This window comes from Electrophorus electricus, chromosome 10 (assembly GCF_013358815.1).
Source record: "Electrophorus electricus isolate fEleEle1 chromosome 10, fEleEle1.pri, whole genome shotgun sequence".
In the NCBI taxonomy this organism is placed as follows: domain Eukaryota; kingdom Metazoa; phylum Chordata; class Actinopteri; order Gymnotiformes; family Gymnotidae; genus Electrophorus; species Electrophorus electricus.
In genome coordinates this window covers 18,008,402-18,023,402 of record NC_049544.1, presented here as the reverse complement: position 1 = coordinate 18,023,402, position 15,001 = coordinate 18,008,402, and the positions used below count along the sequence as shown (strand labels likewise).

At 42.2% G+C, this 15,001-nt stretch overlaps 1 protein-coding gene across 3 annotated transcripts in view; it reads right to left on the bottom strand.

The window, feature by feature from the left end:
* The window catches only part of col11a1a (collagen, type XI, alpha 1a), a 73,143-nt gene that overhangs the window by 31,159 nt on the left and 26,983 nt on the right, over positions 1-15,001 (bottom strand). For all 3 annotated transcript variants that reach the window (XM_035530847.1, XM_027021521.2, XM_027021522.2), the window contains 21 exons: positions 13,861-13,935; positions 13,611-13,694; positions 12,979-13,035; positions 10,931-10,984; positions 10,785-10,838; positions 9,978-10,031; positions 9,701-9,754; positions 8,152-8,205; positions 8,028-8,072; positions 7,836-7,889; positions 7,701-7,745; positions 6,938-6,991; positions 5,848-5,892; positions 5,592-5,645; positions 4,821-4,865; positions 4,375-4,428; positions 4,241-4,285; positions 2,569-2,622; positions 2,027-2,134; positions 1,791-1,844; positions 67-120 (listed from right to left, as the gene is read on the bottom strand). In XM_035530847.1, coding sequence (XP_035386740.1) covers positions 67-120; positions 1,791-1,844; positions 2,027-2,134; positions 2,569-2,622; positions 4,241-4,285; positions 4,375-4,428; positions 4,821-4,865; positions 5,592-5,645; positions 5,848-5,892; positions 6,938-6,991; positions 7,701-7,745; positions 7,836-7,889; positions 8,028-8,072; positions 8,152-8,205; positions 9,701-9,754; positions 9,978-10,031; positions 10,785-10,838; positions 10,931-10,984; positions 12,979-13,035; positions 13,611-13,694; positions 13,861-13,935 — 1,197 coding nt within the window. The remainder of the gene's footprint in view (positions 1-66; positions 121-1,790; positions 1,845-2,026; positions 2,135-2,568; positions 2,623-4,240; positions 4,286-4,374; positions 4,429-4,820; positions 4,866-5,591; positions 5,646-5,847; positions 5,893-6,937; positions 6,992-7,700; positions 7,746-7,835; positions 7,890-8,027; positions 8,073-8,151; positions 8,206-9,700; positions 9,755-9,977; positions 10,032-10,784; positions 10,839-10,930; positions 10,985-12,978; positions 13,036-13,610; positions 13,695-13,860; positions 13,936-15,001) is intronic.

Here is a 15,001-nt window from a genome sequence, read left to right as displayed (position 1 = left end):
TGGGGCTCTATTATCTCCTTTTGTGTTTGGTTATGGTGCAGTGCAGAGCTACACAATCCATCTCACCCTGGTTCCTTTCTCTCCGTTAGCTCCTGGGAATCCGGGAAAACCAGTCGAACCCTGCAGATCAAAGCAGAAGACTCTTGAGGGGAAGAGAAGCATGGTGGAGGTGCATGCTGATCAGGGTGCAGAACCAGGGAGCTTCCTCCTGCTCTCCTGCCCTGCGCCAGCCATGCACATTAGCACTCAGCACCCTGCTTCAGATCAGGGACACGCAGAGGGGCTAACTACACCACAGCTACACTAGGGGTCTAACTCAACAGCTGCCAGGGTTACACCCCTTCCTCCAAACACACACTCTAATGCTCTTTTATTACATGACTGGTTATTACAGCTCTGTGTGTGATATTCCAGCTGAACAAGTGTCACTATGAATAATACAGTATTATGTTATATTAGTAAACACATTGTTTAAATGGATTATAAATTTTTATTAAGTTTTTTTGTATTAAGCACGTGAACAACATTGCAATGCTAAAATGATAAAGAATCCAACATGAAGCAGAGGGGGAGGAAACGGATTTCTCTAGACAAACAGTGGAGCTGCATGATGCTCCCAGAAAAGGCAAAAAAGAAAAAAAAAAAACCCACCAAACAAACAAACAAAAAAAAACCCACCTACTGAAGCAAACAACTCACACACACACTCATATGTTGCACACACACACACACACACACACACACACACACACACACACACACACACACACACACACACACACAAGAACACTCAGGCCTGGGCCTGTGCTATTGGGTTCTCTGCTGTTTTCCAGGGTGCAGTGAATTAAAAGCAGCTTACCCATGTCCCTCAGTCCTGTTGGCATTATAAGAAGCAAAGAAAGAAAATCAATACGCTGTTTTACAGCCTTGTCTGAGAGACGGCCTTCAGTGTTTACCCAGCGGAGGTGCGGCTCGCTTTGGCTGAGCTATCCCAGACACATGGGTTTGTTAGGGAAGTAGTGGGGCAGAAACACTGTCTCTATGATGGATGTTCTGCATCCTCTGTAAAAGACACCAGGGCTAGCCAGGGAACGATGATGGCCACAGTTCACTTCATGAAAATTCAAAAGTTTGTCGGCCAGCGCATGGTTTTCAGCACCTTGTGGGGGCGATGGAATACCAAACCATCCTGCGATCTCGTCCCCCTGCTGTGCACTGAGCTGGCTGACGAAAGCAGAAGATGATAGTGGGAACAGGAGCGGAGAGATGGGAATGAGGCGAGATTGCGGCAAATGACCTTCAGCCTCTGTCTCCGTTCATGATTCTGGGTTGGGGCTCATTCAGCAGCTAGGCTACTGCTGGTTCCCAGAGGGCTGAACTACAGGCCCCTTAAGATGAAACACAGCAAGGCTGGACATTATCTCCTGCCCTCCACAACCTCTCCACAGAGCTAGGTGACTGTCTTGTCTAGCTGTAGAGAATACTACTCTGCTCCGAGCTCAGATAAGCCTTTAAATGGCCTTCAGATTCTCCATCTTCACACAGGACTGGAATAACTTATATACTGTTAGTTTAGACCTTTGGAAAGGGTATCTGGAATGATATAAAACTGGGCATGCTATTTGGGATGTAACAACAGGCTCCAGTAGGTGCTAATTAATATTGGGTATTACATTCTAGAAGCACACTGAGGGATCTAGGATCACACAAAGGGTTCTTCACAAGGTTGCCTGTGCTAGCACCACAGAGACAGAAGACTAATGGACCTGCTGTGACCATGCCTGACTTACCTTCGGTCCCTGCCTTCCTGGGTAGCCCGGCAAGCCAGGAACACCCAATTTACCCTGCCGGAGAACAACAGCACAATCATTACCATTGTCATAGCTTTCAAAAAAGACAAGGTTACAGACATTCATTCATCTTTATGCTAGTGAGAATACATCACCATCCTCTGACCCCTGACTTAGCAGCTCAAAGTCAAATGTCTAATAAGATGAAGGTGAAGAAGGCTGTGAGCAGAACTCACCTTCTCTCCAGCCAGACCCATGGGGCCTGCTTCACCTGGAGGTCCCGCACGACCCTTAGGGCCCTCAGGACCATCCTCACCTCTGGGTCCAAACATGCCCAACTCACCCTGAACATACACACACACACACACACACACACAGAAACTGGCATAAACAATTTCTGTCTCTCAACTCTGCTAAGAATAAGATATGATATAAGATATTTCCATATGCTTGTGGAAAAATATAATAACATTTGTGACATTGTATATTTAGAGCTATTTGATACAATAAGTATTTGATACTTATTGATTAATAATTTGATAGTGGACATGCAGCGATTCAGTTTTGTCATTAAAGTAATTAAGCAATTTATCATTGATTATTGATGTATTACTGTACTGACTGTATATATAACTAATAATACATATGTACTTGTATATATGTATATGTGTGTATATAACTATAAGGTTATGGTTTTTTTCCAGCTATTTTCTTCATTGACTTTTCCTAGCTGCATATTTAGTGACCAGCTGTCTAGCATGCTGTGTGGGATGTTTACCCTGTCTCCTTTGATACCCATGTCTCCTTTAAAGCCAGGGAAACCATCTTCCCCCTGACCAAGAAAAAGGACAAATTGCTAAGTTAATGACAGCGATACATGTGAATAAGCCTGATAACCAAACCAGTGTGTCTTTATGAAGTACTGGTAATCTTTGAGTTACTTTAATAACACACTGGTTTGTACTTCAGTAACTGCACATAGTAGCTTCTTATTGATAATAATCAGTACTTAAATTTTGATAACTGGAATATGGAGCATGCTGCCATCTGCAGGCAGTAATGGAGTAATGCAGCCTAAACTGAAGCAAAGTAGCTGAGCCTATTCTCACTTTCAAGGGAGCTGATGCAAGAATGAATGAATATACTGAATATATTTCTTAAGGCTAATCACAAAACATGCAAAGACCTTTATGATGCTGTCAATATTGTAATTTATACACTCAAATAAGTTCAGTGACACAGTTTATACACACAAACGCAGGCATACACGGGCACACACACACTTTAGGGATGACTGATGGAGTTTCTTTTTACTGCAGTTTCTTAATTCTGTACTGAAATTGACTTTGTCTTTTTGCCCGTAGCTCTTAACCACTATGGCAAGAGTAGATGGCATAATGATACAACACATATCAAGATTCTTGACTCATAACTTTAAAAGAAGACTCTCCCATGCTTGATCAAATGAAAAGGTCATTGGAGTTCTAAATTGATAATTGATAAATTTATAATGACTAAGTGTAGTAAATGTACATTGAGAACAACTGAATCACTTTTTTAAATGTCACTGAGCAGAAATGAATTTATTCATACTATGTCTCCTGTCTCTTTCTCTACTTTTCTCTCACTGTTTCTCCCCCTCCTCCCTCAACACACAGACACACACACACACACACACACACACACACACTTTCTTACTGTAACTTCAGGACTCAGTTTAAAAACACCTGTCATCTGCCCATGTGTGTATCTGTGAGTGTAATGCATTATGCAGTGTTGTGTATGCCAGACAGAGATATGCAAAATTCAATCTTTTGTGTCACTTGAGAAATCTGACTGATTCTTTATTTATGCACAACTACACAGAGCTAGATACCTACATGTGAAACAACAGGCCTGCAGCTGAAATTGTACAATGAATTATACACATCCACACACTTGCATCATTAACAGTATTGTGTTTGTCACAGCTCTCCAGGTACACCACACTCAATCCCAGAAGCACAGGAAAGGAAGATTAGGAATTGGGACTACACTTCCCAGACCTCCAGGCCCACCTGATATGTTCGAGTGGGATGGCTTGATTTTAAAGTTTCTTTTTTGTTTATCTAGATTTATATAGCTTTGTAGAGAATATTTGTGTATGTGTGTGTGTGTGTGTGTGTGTGTGTGTGTGTGTGTGCGCGTGTTTGTGTGCGTGTTTGTGTGTTTGCGGTTCGGAACGTCTGGTGCTGAATCATGGTCTAGGCTGGTTCAGAGTATCCATCCCTTTCAAATTTCACATGTAACAGTCACATTATTTCCTGCAAAGTCAAAATTGAGCCCAGCAACTTACAGACCAGGTATAGTCGTTAACAGCGAACATATCTGATCTGTTAGGGTTCGTTTAACATGCATGCTGCACTAACATCTGTGATGTATCCTATCAGATAAAAGCCACGCCTTCTCACCTTCTCTCCTTTGCCACCTTTCAGTCCCCGCACTCCGTCAGCGCCCTGTTTTAAAACAAAACACGTGGTCAGGCATCAGCGAGCATTTCAGCGAGCATTGCTGAACTTTCATCAGACATGAGGTGGCAGCGTACCTTCACCCCACGAGGTCCTGGGTAGCCAATGGGACCCTGAGGACCGGGCTGACCCTGGAGACAGTAGAGGAAAAGAGACACAGAGAGACAATTAATGCACGCTGCAGTTTGATGCAGTTACAAACACCCAGCATTAGCCACTGAGATGATATGGGCACGCAGCCATGGATGCGCTGACACTGGGCCAACAGAGCTAATCTGCATATTCCAGTACTGCAATCAGCAGGGGTTTTTTGCACTTAGTTATACAATAACACAATCAGTTCATTTTTTACACTTAAAGATTATTACATCAATCATAAAAGATGGAAATTGTATAAAAAATTTTAAAATCTTAAAAGTACATTTCCCCCTTTTTTCTTGTGGAAAAACACATGCCCTGAACAGTTATTCTGTTAATCAATAAATCACTCAGTGTGAGTGAGCTTTTCACAGTGAAATCTTACCAAGGCTCCTTTCTCTCCTGGGGGCCCCTCTTTACCTGGATGGCCCTTAAGGAACAAATTAAATAAATTAGAAAATAATTCAATTAAAGCATTGTTTGGCTGGGATTTACAAACACACACACACACACATGCGCGCACACACATGCACACACACGCACATACACATATGCAAGCACACACACGCACACACATTCTTCTTCTTTGAAGAAAGATGCTATTCTATTGGTTTTATAGCAGGCACTACCTCCAGGCTGTAGCATGGCTTCACTGCCTCATAAGGCCACGCATTAAAAAGAGCGGGAAAACAGAGCTCTGTAGTCTGACATAAAGCTGGGCCTCAGAAAAAATACAGCCTGCACACGTCTGCCATGTTCAGTCAAATATAAACCAGCAGTATGACTCTGCTTTATGCTGCAAAATGATAATGCCACTGATGTTACCATGTGCTTCACCTGTTATAGAATACTGCTGCTTATTCACTACAAACAAATGCCCTCAAAACGCACAATTTTAAAATAAATTTTTGAAGGAGTCTTTTTATCATCTTGGATGCTGCCATATAATCATTGTTTAACTGGCTTAGCATTAGGTGACATTAATAGGTATAGTGGTGGGTTGTAATTTGATCTCTCAACACATCATCACAGCAGCTGCTGTGAGTGCAGGGCAGGGATGGAGGGGCAGAGACAGCGTGCTGTGTGCATTGTGACAGGGAGCAGCACACTGCACCACACACGGCACAATGCTGATGCATGGCAGGTATGGACTTACAGGAGGTCCATCGGAGCCAGGTAACCCGGGCAAGCCAGGTCTCCCTTGGGGGCCCTGAAACAGGACAGAGTGAGTGAGTGAGTGACAGAGAGAGAGAGAGAGAGAGAGAGAGAGAGAGAGAGAGGGGTAAGAGTAGGTGAACTCAAGTATACATTTCCGTAGGAGTGTAGGTTTTTTATCTGAAAGTACAAAGCAAATATGTTGTAAATGATATAAAGGGTGCTGTGAGAGGACCTGATGTGAGTCTGAAACTTACTTTCTCCCCCGGCGGTCCAATAGAGCCCTGAGGTCCAGGCAGACCCTACAGGACACAGAGAACAGACAGAAATGTCTGAGGCTCAGAAACTAAATCATTAGCAGCAGTGTGCGTGTGTGTGTGTGTGTGTGTGTTGGGGTGGGGTGGAGAGGGAGACAGTGAGCAGCAGAATGGGCAACAGAGAAGGATGTTATAATAATGCCCTTACTGTGTTCTTCTTGTGTGTGTGTGTGTGTGGTGTGTGTGTGTGTGTGTGTGTGTGTGTGTGTGAGAGAGAGAGAGAGAGAGAGAGAGAGAGAGAGAGAGAGAGAGAGAGAGCTGGGGGGCAGAGAGAGCGAGAATGTTTGCATGCAGTAGTGTAATATTTGCATTGTGTGATTGAGAATGTGTGTATTGAGTCCAAGATTTGTGTGTTTACTGTGTGTGCGTGTGTGTGTGTATGTGTGTGTGTGTGTGTGAGTTCACTTGTAATCTGAGCCCAGTGCTGAGCTATGACCATCGTTGGCCACATGAATAAGATGCTTTCAGTATCCTCATTCTCTCTCCCGGCTTAAAGACTGAGAGCTATTTCACTCTTCCTGTATACTGACACAGAGGCTGAATTTCTTTCATTCAGAAATGACAGGCAATTAGAGCAGACAGGGCAAACATTCCCTGGCTGCTTCACTAATGATGTGCACCAGACAGAAATTCACCAAAATGAATCTGTGAACACAACTAATAAAATTTGACAGAATAATCAGGCAGATTTTGTAGCAATTATTTCCACTAAAGAAATGCCATCTTCTATTGGGTTTTGATTATACACAATGGCTAAAATGGGCCTTCATGAAATTGTATTGACTATTAAATTCAATAAACAGATAATGAAATAAATAAATACATGTACATGAATTGTTACGCTTCCATGACAATGCCCTAATATGAAAACTGCATCTATATGATTTACAACAGTATTTAGATATTTTTGATTCTGCTGACAAGGCTGTACTAGTCATATATAAAGATGGTAGATTTACACCTGAAGGCCTTCTGGTTTACTCTGATTTACTCTGGTTTATTCTGGTGACTGTGGGCTACTCCTGCTCACCTGGGTACCTGGGATCCCCTGCTGACCTGGAGGTCCTGGTTCACCTTGAGGTCCCTAAAGAAAACACAGCTATATCAGTCTCAACAATTTTGAAGAATGCTTCAACAGTAAGCAATAACACCACTAAATGCGGAGAAAGGTTTCAAGGGATGCACTCAGCGGTCATTAGAAAAATTGTCAGCTTGACATGTTTATGCAGTCCTTGCACGTTGTGACACACTAGACCTCATCCTAATATATTAAGGTTTTTTTTTAATTGCTTTGATACTCATTAATTTGAGAGGCTTCATTGACAGATATGCCGTAAAACAGAGCCTCCAGTTTAGGTGCGTCTATGAGTGTAATATCAGGTAAAAGGACTGACCTTCATTAAAATGACTTTGTGAACAACTAGCAATTGCTGATGATGAGGTCAAGCTTAGTTAACAAATGACCAATGTAAACAGACAGGGCATAATGGTGGACTGGAAAAACACTGGCATGTGTCTGTTTTGTTATGGTATGTGAGGTCACATAAGTTTCACATGTCCATTGGAAGCAATGGTCTCACTTCAGCAGTGTGGGAAAACACAGTTCACCTTTGACCTCCAATGCCAGCTTTGCTAATGGCCTATCACAGATTCAAGCTAGCTATGCAGGTCAGCAAAACACAATATACATTAATATTAAGATTAACACTAACTAATTGTGCACATGATTTATTAGAGCCGTTATATCACAGCACCTAGCAGAGAGAAGGGATGAGAGTAGTCTCAGTCCTTACCATGTTTCCTTTGGGGCCATGTGGACCATCAACACCAGCCACACCCTGTGGAGAACCACAGTGTGAAAATTAGCACCAAACTATCAGAAACAGGTGCAAACAAAAACTAAAAAGCCAAATGTTCCAAAGCCTTACAGGCTGTCCTGGGGGTCCTGGGGGGCCTCTTGGACCGAGCAGGCCTCTTGGACCCTGAGGACAAACACAGGAAAAGGTTCTGATTTTAAACCTCATATTTGATTGAATAAAACGCAATAGGTAATTTTGGCTCCTAGCTTATGATACAATGTAACACATATTATCAACCAAAGACATCACTAGGATTCTTACGCTCTCGCCAGCCAATCCCCTTGGACCAATCTCTCCGTCCTCTCCCTGTAGATAGAGACAGAGACAGAGTCACACAATGGCAGGACAACAGCGTTGTGAAGTTATCAATTGGAATAATACTTACTCTCTGACCATCCTCTCCTGGTGCCCCGTGGGGACCCGCAGGGCCTGCCTCACCCTAGTACACACACACACACACACAGAGAGAGAGAGAGAGAGAGAGAGAGAGAGAGAGAGAGAGAGAGAGAGAGAGAGAGAGAGAAAGAAGTAGATAAGTTGTATAGTGAGTGGTATTGATTCATGTTGTCATCTGTGCCAACTGGGAACACCAGTTTCACCAGTCTCACCAGTCTCAGACTGATGGCAGAGACTGCTCTGTTAAACTGAACTAACTAGTTTCGGTCTTTGCAGTCCTTTATTTCTAAATCTTCATGTAAAAGCTGTTTTCCCTTCCTGCTGACATTTGACTAAATGTTTTCAGTGCCAGAAATCCATTTGCACAACAGAGGAACAATTTATCATGATTACAGAACTTGTTATTGCTAACGTTGTGATAAATGTTCATGACAGAGAAGTTCGCACACTACATAATCATCTTTCCTAGTAAAGTATGACTAAATGATCACGACAGATAATGTCCTTGCATGCATTCTCCATACATTTGTTTAAGACACCAGCAGATATGGATTTATTGTGGTATTTTGTCTTGACCTCTGCAGTGCCATAAATCAACCATCCAAATTAATAATGCATTCTCCTCCCTTTACCATATAGTAAACAGCTTTTAGGAAGATTCTACAGAATTAAACAGATAATAATAATAATAATAATAATAATAATAATAATAATAATAATAAAACAAGCCAAACTTATGGTTAAAGATCCTAGTTTAAAAGTGTGCCTATGGTGAGTGGATTGTGTTCTGCACTGATCTAAACAATAAGGTCCTCCCAACATTGAAATCTCAATCTATACTTACAATCTTCAATTCAGCACTTGACATTTCATGCCATTTTAGTATAAACTGGCAGGCTGGCAATGTCGAGTCCATAATCTGACAAAAACATTATTCTGAGTCCTATGGCTATGGGAAATCGCATTGAACTGCCATTGACTTCCCGCACCAAATGCTTTTCCTGAACCCGTTACCAGGATGGACTGTGATGCTTATGCAAACCCCAGACATGCAGCCTCTCTGTCTGTGTTCAGTGTGATCATAAAGAGCAGGACCTGTTGTTCATCTCTAACACAGACATGGGATGCTAGGCTAAATAAAAACATCATTAGCTTTGTGGTTTTAAGCCAAAGCTTTCAGAGAATAGCCCTACACTAAGGTTTGTATTTAAGTGTGAAATGGTGCTTTGTGTCAGCTGTGACAGGTTAAGGACAAAAGTTTACTTTTTTTGAGATTTACTTACAATTATGATAAAATACCACTTGAGTAATTTAGAATTTAAGGCCTTGCTCAGGGATCCAACAGTGACAATGGGGCTTAAACTAGCAATGGTCCAATTACTAGTCAAGTGCCATAACCACTGAGCTACCACTATCTGAACAAGCCCCTCTCAAGATTCCTAAGTGTGTGGTCACATTAAAGGGTTTGTATCTATTCTGGCATGCTTCTCTTGAGCTAGAGTGTGTCTCTAATACTGTGGGACAATAGCTCAACTCACCCTATGTCCCTTCTCTCCAGGGAGACCAGGAAGGCCATCGAACCCTCTGTCACCCTACATAGCAGTCAAGGTTAAAATGTCAACAATAGCAACAAAAAACTTACACTTTGTTCTAGACTTTACTAACATCTGGTGTAAACATTTTTCTGCCCACTCAAAAAGTAGTGGCATTTTGGAACATTTCCATCAGAATTCAATATGCCGCAATGCATTTTAAATGCATAACATTCCCGTATAGGAGAGAATAGGGAGATTGCTCTGTTATAGCAACTCATACCTTGGATCCGGCCTCTCCTGGCATTCCACGGGCTCCATCTGCTCCTGCACGACCCTTTCACACATATTAAACATGGCATTACTACCAAAAGCCAGGTTCCACAAAAGCATTAGAACACACAGATCATCATTGATCGGTAGACCGAGTATCACATTGAATACTGTACCTCTAACTAAAGATGATCTTAACGCTTTGGGAAACAGGGCACAGAATTTTTACATTTTATAGGTATAATACTTTATCGAAAAGGAAAACTCACTAGATCATGGGTGTGGCTTAGAATGGTACTCAACGCTAAACCAAAATCATGCAAATCCATTTGAGACAAAGAAGCAAGCAAATAAAATGAAACTGCAATAGAAAGACAGAACTCAATCTGTGTGATTCTTATGATTCAAAACACTAAATAACTCAAAATAACAAATTCCTTTTTCCATGTGTCACTGATATATTTTGTACATCACAACTGACAAAAGATTTTTAAGTACTATAAAGGAAAATCAGCACTTCTTTTTAGTGTTTTACACCTTTAGTGTTTTACATGTGTTTAGTGTGTTACATGTGTTTAGTGTTTTACACGTCTAGTTTTTTCCCATATTTAGTGTTTACACATTTAGATGGTTTCTGGAAAGAGTGGAAGGTTGTTGGAAGATCAGATAAATGAGGCCCACTGCATTCATGTTATGAGTAAGAATGTTGAAGCACCTGAGGAAAAGCCAGGTAAGCGGTTTGACTAAGCTCTCACCTATGAGGTTAGATTTTTCTTTTTTGACGGCACCAATGTGAGGGTACCACAGAGTTACTCACTCTCTTTCCAGACTGCCCCACTTGTCCTGGTGGTCCTTGGACACCCCTCGGACCCTGTGGAGGACAGGAGACAGCAGAACACAGAATGAGAAAGATGTCTCCGTACAGCAGCAGTAGGTGTGGATGGTTATCCAACAGTGTCTGACCTGAGGACCCGGATCTCCAGCTTCACCCTTCAGACCAGCAGAGCCAGGAAGTCCCTGATTTATAGAGAGTGGAAGAGAGAGAGAGAGAGAGAGAGAGAGAGAGAGAGAGAGAGAGAGAGAGAGAGAGAGGGCGGGTGAGTGTGTTAGAGAGAGAGAGAGAGAGACAGAGAGAGAGAGAGAGAGAGAGAGAGAGAGAAAGAGTCACACAATAGAGCATTGTACATGAATGTACTGTACTGAAAGAATGTACTATACTGTAACAGTAGGTGGCAGTCTTTCACAGTTTCTAAACTTGCTTCTATTGTTGCCTTTTATCAAGCATCTAGCTGACTATAAATGTTTTAGGATTTTAAAAACATTAAATCATTATTACAGTAGGTCTCCGAGATCAGATGTGGTACTTGGCTGTGCAATGGTGGCTTTGTGATCAAACTGATTTCGTATGAACTATAAAAAAGAATAGTTCAAGAGGATGTACCCTGCACGTGGTACAGCTGTGTGCTACTCTAATGGGATTTAGTAAAACTATTGTTTTTGTAAATTGAATGTGGTTTTGGAGAAGAAGTGAGTGGTACCAAGCTCTCTACCTCAGTGTACCCTAACCCTAAATACTGTGTACATTTTCACATATCCCCCAAGTTAGGTGTGTACTCTCTAGCTCCCTCATGTGGCAAGCAGTGCAACAGCATTGCTGCAGCTATAACAGCCGCAGACATCAAAGGTCCTGCATGGCTGCATGAAACTCACAATGACACCGGCCAATTTGGTGTTAGCTAAGGCGATACCAGCACACCTGAACCCTATAGTAAGAAGACATGCATTCTCTGGCCTGTCTCCCAGATGGTGGAATGAACTTTCACTGGCTGTCCAGACAGCAGAGTCCCTTGCAAACTTCAAATGCAGACTGAAGACTATCTATTAAAATCTGGAATATTTTAATGTCCATTGATCCTGTACCTATGTTGAATAACTGAAACTCTAGTACGTATTGTGTGGTATTGTTTGTTATTGTACTTATTGTTGTCTGATATAGAGCTCATGCTTATTTTGCACTTCTTCTAGGTATCAACATTAATTGCTGTATTTCAGCAATATTCTAGTTCATTGGTATCTTGATCTCTAACCTACTGTACTGTCTAGGATGCATTCTATGAGTAGATGACAAAGCACTTTTGTAAGTCACTCTGGATAAGGATGTCTGCTAAATGCCAAAAAAATGTAAATGTAATGTAAATGTAAGAGGACATAAGTAGACGAACGTGGCAGTTAACAGACAGTACTTCACACATACTTCCCACTACACACAGCTAATCATTCTAAACACACAGCTAAAGCTTTTAAACTTTGCTGTGTTTAGCTGGGTCTGGCCTTGTGCAAAAGTACACCAGTTCACACACAATTTACATGGCTCACTTTGATCTTTTTTTTTTTTTTTCTTGAACATGCAGGCTAATGTTTACACCACTTTCAGCAGGTGGTCATTTGTTGCTGGAAGAAGCAGGTGTCCAGACAGAGAGAAGTGTGGTTGGGTCACTAGCTACTGGCCCGGGATTCAAAATCCTGCCTCTATCTAATGTCATTGACATCACAGAGCTGTGCCCACTGCACAGAGGAACTTAGATACATTGTGCAAGGCAGGGATATAAATATACACAAATATACACACAGGAAAGCTCTACTGCAGGCTCTTAGACTGGTAAGTCGAGGTTTGGGATAAAAGTTAACATGACTACACAGGTACAGTGTGGGGGTATCAGATAGAGCGGTTTGGGGTAGTCTCTGTCAGTAGCCAGTCCAATAGTAATGCGCATGACTGTCATAACTGGGAATCCACTAACTGCAAAAATAATCTGGAAATTTCTATGATTATTCCAGGATAAACATGATCACTGTGAAGGTCTTGGAGAAATGCACAAAAGAATCTCTGCTATTAGCTGGACAGATATTTTAGGATGTGAATACAGGGCCATTGAATACTGGTGCCCTGGTGTAGAGAGGGAAAATGCTCTCTGCTGCTGGTAGGCCTAGGAAGAGGGGTGGGGACTCACCACGGGGCCGGAGCGTCCTGTAAGACCCATGGGCCCTGGGGGGCCTCTCATAGCAAGCTGTGGAGAGGAAGTTAGAATAGTTAGAGTCAATGTGCATTTAATAACCCCCTCCAAAAAAAAAAACAAACAAAAAAAAACCCCCCACCCCATAAAACACAAACACAAGCACACAAACCAAAACATTATACATGCGTACAATAAACAACATATATAAACAACTCCAAATATACTTTACTATAGTTATTATTAGACAGAATGCTATTGCTACTGAGTGTATGTGTGTGAAAGAAAGAGAGAGAGAGAGACAGAGAGAGCAAGTGAGCGAGCATGTGTGTGTGGGTGGGGGAATGAGGTTTCCCCTCATACAGTTCTGTGAAACTCAAGGCTGGACCCTCAGTGGTCTCTGCTAACCTCTGACACCTGTTGGCCAGCCCACCTGTAGGTCATCAACCTTTCTTCTATTTTCACCATGCTGTGTTAGTGTCAATCACCTGGTCCCCTCACCAATGCTCATTTTAGCAAAAACAAGACCCGCCTCCTCACTTCCCTGTAACGTTTAAGTGAATGGCCGTGGTGGCAGCTGTAAAAACTCTGGGCCGATTTGGCCCCAGTCCTGCCCCCACTTCACTCACCCTGGCCTGGGAGAGGATAGCCTGGGCCTGGGCCTCCTGAGCTGACACCACAGGACCCTTCTCACCATCACCACCAAAACGGAACTGAAACACCACACACACAAACACACACACACACACACACACACACACACACACACACACACACACACACACACACACACACATGCATGCCCATAAATTGTAAGCATATGTATACTTTTGGAGAATAGCAATCTCGTCAGGAATGACAGTGATAAGGAGGGTTTACCGGCAGCATCAACATGGTACCAGGAGGACCTGGCAACCCGTCAGCTCCAGGTAGACCAGGACGTCCTGGAGGACCCTGGTGGGTAGAGGGAGAGAGAAAGAGAGATAAAACAATTGTTTTAAAATCTGCAAGGATATTACTTATTGGTTGAGTCATGTCTTAGCACATGGGCTTTTTAGATCCTAGATGGGTTCTTCCTCCACTTCATTTACATATATTCCATCTTTTCTTCACTTTTCTTGTAGTGACATACTGATGTAACAAACATAGGACACTAATAGTTCTGGCATCATTAATCCAGGCCACAAGAAAATGAGCCTGAGAAGGATGCCATTTGAAAATTCAGTGTGCACTAATCTTACATTTCTCAGCAAATGTCAACAAACCCACATGTTGGATGTGAGGTAACTCGGAGGACTCTAGACAACTGTCAACTGGAGAATGCTGCCTTGCTGGGGTGTGGGCTAGATTTAGAACATTGAAGTACTGTGTACTTTAAACTGTGACCTGTAGTCAAATGACCGAGAACACAAGCTCCTTCCATATTACCAGTAGTAACTGCAGCATAAAGAATTGCGTGCATTTTGATGTATACTTTCTTTCATAACTCTTCTATGGTTTTGTTGAGCTGGTTTCATGGCTGCACCATGATATGACCGACAGAGGTATTTGCATTCTCTGTATACACTATTCATTTAGAGCTCGTCTTCTAAAACCCACAAAGTCCACAATCCAAAGATAACACTAACCTGACAGTCGGAGCGATGTTCAGTTCTACACGTTTCGAAAGCAGTGCCAAGCAAACAGGCAGAGAGTGTGCTGTTTGATAAACAATTTACCCCACAATTTGTCTCAGTGTGGACAGCTAGGTGCAAGTCATTCCTCACAAACAGTTGATGTAGAAACAAAGATTAAGCGAATGTCCATCCAGGAAGACTGAGTTGTCTGCCTGAGGTGTTAACATGACAGACAGTTATTTGCCTGACATAAAGAAGTGTTTTTCACAAAAGGCTGTATTGCTAAGCTTGACAGTGACTGCCATGTTGGTTACCAAAATCCAGGGATGGAGAGTATAAGTGTGGATCATTATTCATCAACCTGATGTGCAGTTTACTGTATGCATATAAAAACAAATCAACAC